Below are 2,968 nucleotides of genomic sequence, written 5' to 3' on the forward strand. Positions count from 1 at the left end.
ATTAGTAATAAACAAGAGTAATCTTACTAATAAATAAGACCTCTACTATTTGACCCGATACGAATCCCCCAAAAATGTCGTTTGACTCGACACGGGTCCCTTAGCCCTGTAAGATTCCCTGTACAGCTTTATATAGCGATACCCTTAGTTTCAGGGTCTGGGTTTATTGGTCGGGTTGAATAGTGCATGCCAATAAACACTTAGCTTGCTATTTTAAATTCAAAAGAATTGAAAACCTACAAAATCGAAATCAGACCATCAGTCTTTGTATCGTCCATTGTATTTCGATGGCATTTTATAGCTATATAAACAATTTTGTTAACAAGGTGTCATTCTGTATACTACTACGCTTGTGTTATAGTTTGAGTCTTATGTACATACTGCCTACATAGGTACTTAAGCTGTGATCACATCTAAGCTGACATAAGAGGTGACCAAATTTAGCAACTGTCATACATCTGCACCGGAACGTATTCATGACTAAGTGGATTAGGTACACCTACCCAAGCAAACGACGGCTCTTCAACTATATCGGTGGTGGACACTAAAATAGGTTGATATATAATCGGAGTATAAACAAATAAATGCACGGCCTACCATTAAAAAACGACCATTCTTGTGTCAAGATGTCGCTAATTTTGTCTATATTATCAAAGAAAATAGGTTTTGCAAGATCCGCTGCTTCGTCACTTAAAAAGTCGTCAATTAACGCGTCCATATTGTGATGATTTGCTTGCAAGACAAGAGAACCATTAATGCCTAAAAAATCCCTGTATAATTCCTCGCAATGCTCATTCAGACTATTCCATTCATTGTCTGATGTGGTGGCCTTACAAGTTTCAATAGTCTCACACTCTTCTATATACAGCGGGATCTTTGCCGATTTTTTTAGCGGCTTCTCAGATTGCGTCAAGTCACTTGTGAGTACTTCCAAACCATCTAGTTGTGGTGGTATAGCTGTTTCTTGCAACCAGTCCACAAAAGATTTCGAGCGTGGCTCTGCACAATAAATAGCTGTATTTCTAGTCCAGAAATCTTTGTGCTCATATGTCGTCCAAGCTTTTGACAAATACGCGGACAATTTATTTTGATGTATGTTAGGGAATATTCGACTGTAGTAAGTTCGAAAGCCAATAAAAGAATTAATTGGCCTTAACATCTTTCTGTCTTTTATTAAACAAGATTTGGTTCCTATTCCTATTGTTGTCCTGCTCATTAAAAGGCGCTCTGAACAGTAAACGGTGGCCGTTGCTGCTATAGCATGTTGTTCTAACCTTGAAATGCCACCATCGTTATCAGACAAGGTGGTTGCATCCATCACCGATACATGAGTAAAAGGTTCTTCGTTATGTCGTCTAAAAGTATTGGTACACTTCGTACCAAATTTCAAAACATCACAATATGGTTTCAATTTCGGGTTTTTAGTTGCTAGCCGTACTTCATTTTTCAGCTTTACTGCCTGCTGCTTCTTCTTGAGGACGGGCATTGGCTATGTACAGGTTCAAACGATCTTTGCAGACATGAATTTGAATTGCGGTTTGCTACGTGTTATATGTCCAACAAGCATTTCCACAAGATCCGCAGTTGAGGCAAATGTATACCCTTCACTACAGTAATCAGCTTTCATGTGAGACATCGAATGTTTGCGAACAAGCAAATTGCGCTACTGCTGGTTCGTGATATGTGGCTGTCAAAACTAGAAATTAACTTATGTGACAGCTAGAGCGTGAACTTTATTTATGCACTGACTTGTAACGGAACATCCCGTTTCAGACGATCGTACATAATCCTTGCAAGCTATCTTACTACTCTATCTCATATTCAGTAAATTAAGAATTGGACTACGACTTATCTTATCAAAGTGGTCATAGGCAAAAGTAGAAAAAATGGATTTGGCAAAGGTTTCCGCGCCTGATTGTACGAGCGATGGCGAGGCAAGATATGTCACCTGGGGCAATTTAATACAGCCGATTCTAATATATCCCAGGCTTGTGCAAATCAGTCGTGATATTAGAAACATATTGGATCTTGTGGAAAACGATAGGTTATCGAACGCATTGAAGTCTGGAGACATGTTGACACACCTAGCTGAAGTATGTCCATTTGATGGATTTGTATAGGATCTTGCACTGATGGAGCCAGGAAGCTTTTAAATTACGAAGCACAAATAGACTTAACGAATTAGATCATAAAGCACTGTCTACCATAGAGCAGGATCTAAAGACCATACACGCCGTTGCATCACATGTTGCACAGCTTGAAAGAGATATCGAAACATTGACTGCCATAAAAATGCTACACAACGAAAACGGAAGAAAAATGATGCAGAAGCTGCGGTCTGAAGTTCCGTCAGACCCGTCGGCATTTAAAAGCTCAAAAATACCACGCGCGTCAAAATACGTTTTAAGAACATGGTAAGGTTGTGGTTCATTTGGAGAAACTGCTGATCGTCTAGGATGAAGAAGAATCAAAATCATCCCTACCCAACGTCTTCTGAAAAATCGCACCTGCAAAATCTTACAGGTGTCAATCGTAGGCAAATAGACCATTGGTAGGTATACGAGAACTAGACAACAAATACGCTAACTTCAAGCTAGGTTCAAAAATGCCAGGTAAGATATTAAAGAACTTCCTATTTTTTGTGAGGTCAGCTGATACCGTCATTTAGACGCCGTTCTTCTACTGCATTGGTGTCACAAGACTTACAGTGTATCTTTGGCTTTAGCTTTGATGACGAAAAACATTGAAGCTATCGTCGAAGGATCATCAAATCACTAATAACCCAGATTCACACCAATTTTTTCAGCATAGCAATAATATAGCAATATAGCTTATCAAAGCCAAAAGTACCTGAACCCTAAAACCCTGAAACTTCGACCAAATTATACAGCTCGTCGGGAACCTCGATCGATCCGTCACTTGAGTCTCTCTATAGCCAGCAACAAGCACAATCACTCTGTACTATGTA

General features: G+C 39.4%; 2 protein-coding genes across 2 annotated transcripts; one reads left to right on the forward strand and one right to left on the reverse strand.

Moving 5' to 3' along the window:
- Window positions 1-440: 440 nt before the first annotated feature.
- V1512DRAFT_255593 (uncharacterized protein) lies at window positions 441-1,486 on the reverse strand (the record flags this gene model as incomplete). The annotated part of the gene is made up of 3 exons (XM_066914814.1): window positions 441-458; window positions 504-544; window positions 598-1,486. The coding sequence occupies 3 exons, from the start codon at window positions 1,484-1,486 to the stop codon at window positions 441-443; spliced, it is 948 nt and encodes a 315-aa protein (XP_066768962.1).
- A 177-nt stretch (window positions 1,487-1,663) lies between these two features.
- V1512DRAFT_143877 (uncharacterized protein) lies at window positions 1,664-2,968 on the forward strand. Its single transcript, XM_066913016.1, has 6 exons — window positions 1,664-1,672; window positions 1,720-2,093; window positions 2,143-2,414; window positions 2,456-2,551; window positions 2,598-2,612; window positions 2,669-2,968. The coding sequence occupies exons 2-6, from the start codon at window positions 1,887-1,889 to the stop codon at window positions 2,745-2,747; spliced, it is 669 nt and encodes a 222-aa protein (XP_066768963.1). The 5' UTR covers window positions 1,664-1,672; window positions 1,720-1,886; the 3' UTR covers window positions 2,748-2,968.

This window comes from Lipomyces arxii (genome assembly GCF_038497795.1).
Source record: "Lipomyces arxii strain Phaff 12-163 unplaced genomic scaffold V1512scaffold_59, whole genome shotgun sequence".
NCBI lineage: Eukaryota > Fungi > Ascomycota > Lipomycetes > Lipomycetales > Lipomycetaceae > Lipomyces > Lipomyces arxii.

What these genes read in the sequence shown, in the direction of transcription:
- V1512DRAFT_143877 (XM_066913016.1), top strand. Translation starts at nt 1,887, where the DNA reads ATGGATTTGGCAAAGGTTTCCGCGCCTGATTGTACGAGCGATGGCGAG. An exon ending in TGTTGACACACCTAGCTGAA is followed by an intron (nt 2,094 to 2,142) that starts GTATGTCCATTT and finishes TGATGGAGCCAG; the next exon opens with GAAGCTTTTAAATTACGAAG. An exon ending in AAATACGTTTTAAGAACATG is followed by an intron (nt 2,415 to 2,455) that starts GTAAGGTTGTGG and finishes CTGATCGTCTAG; the next exon opens with GATGAAGAAGAATCAAAATC.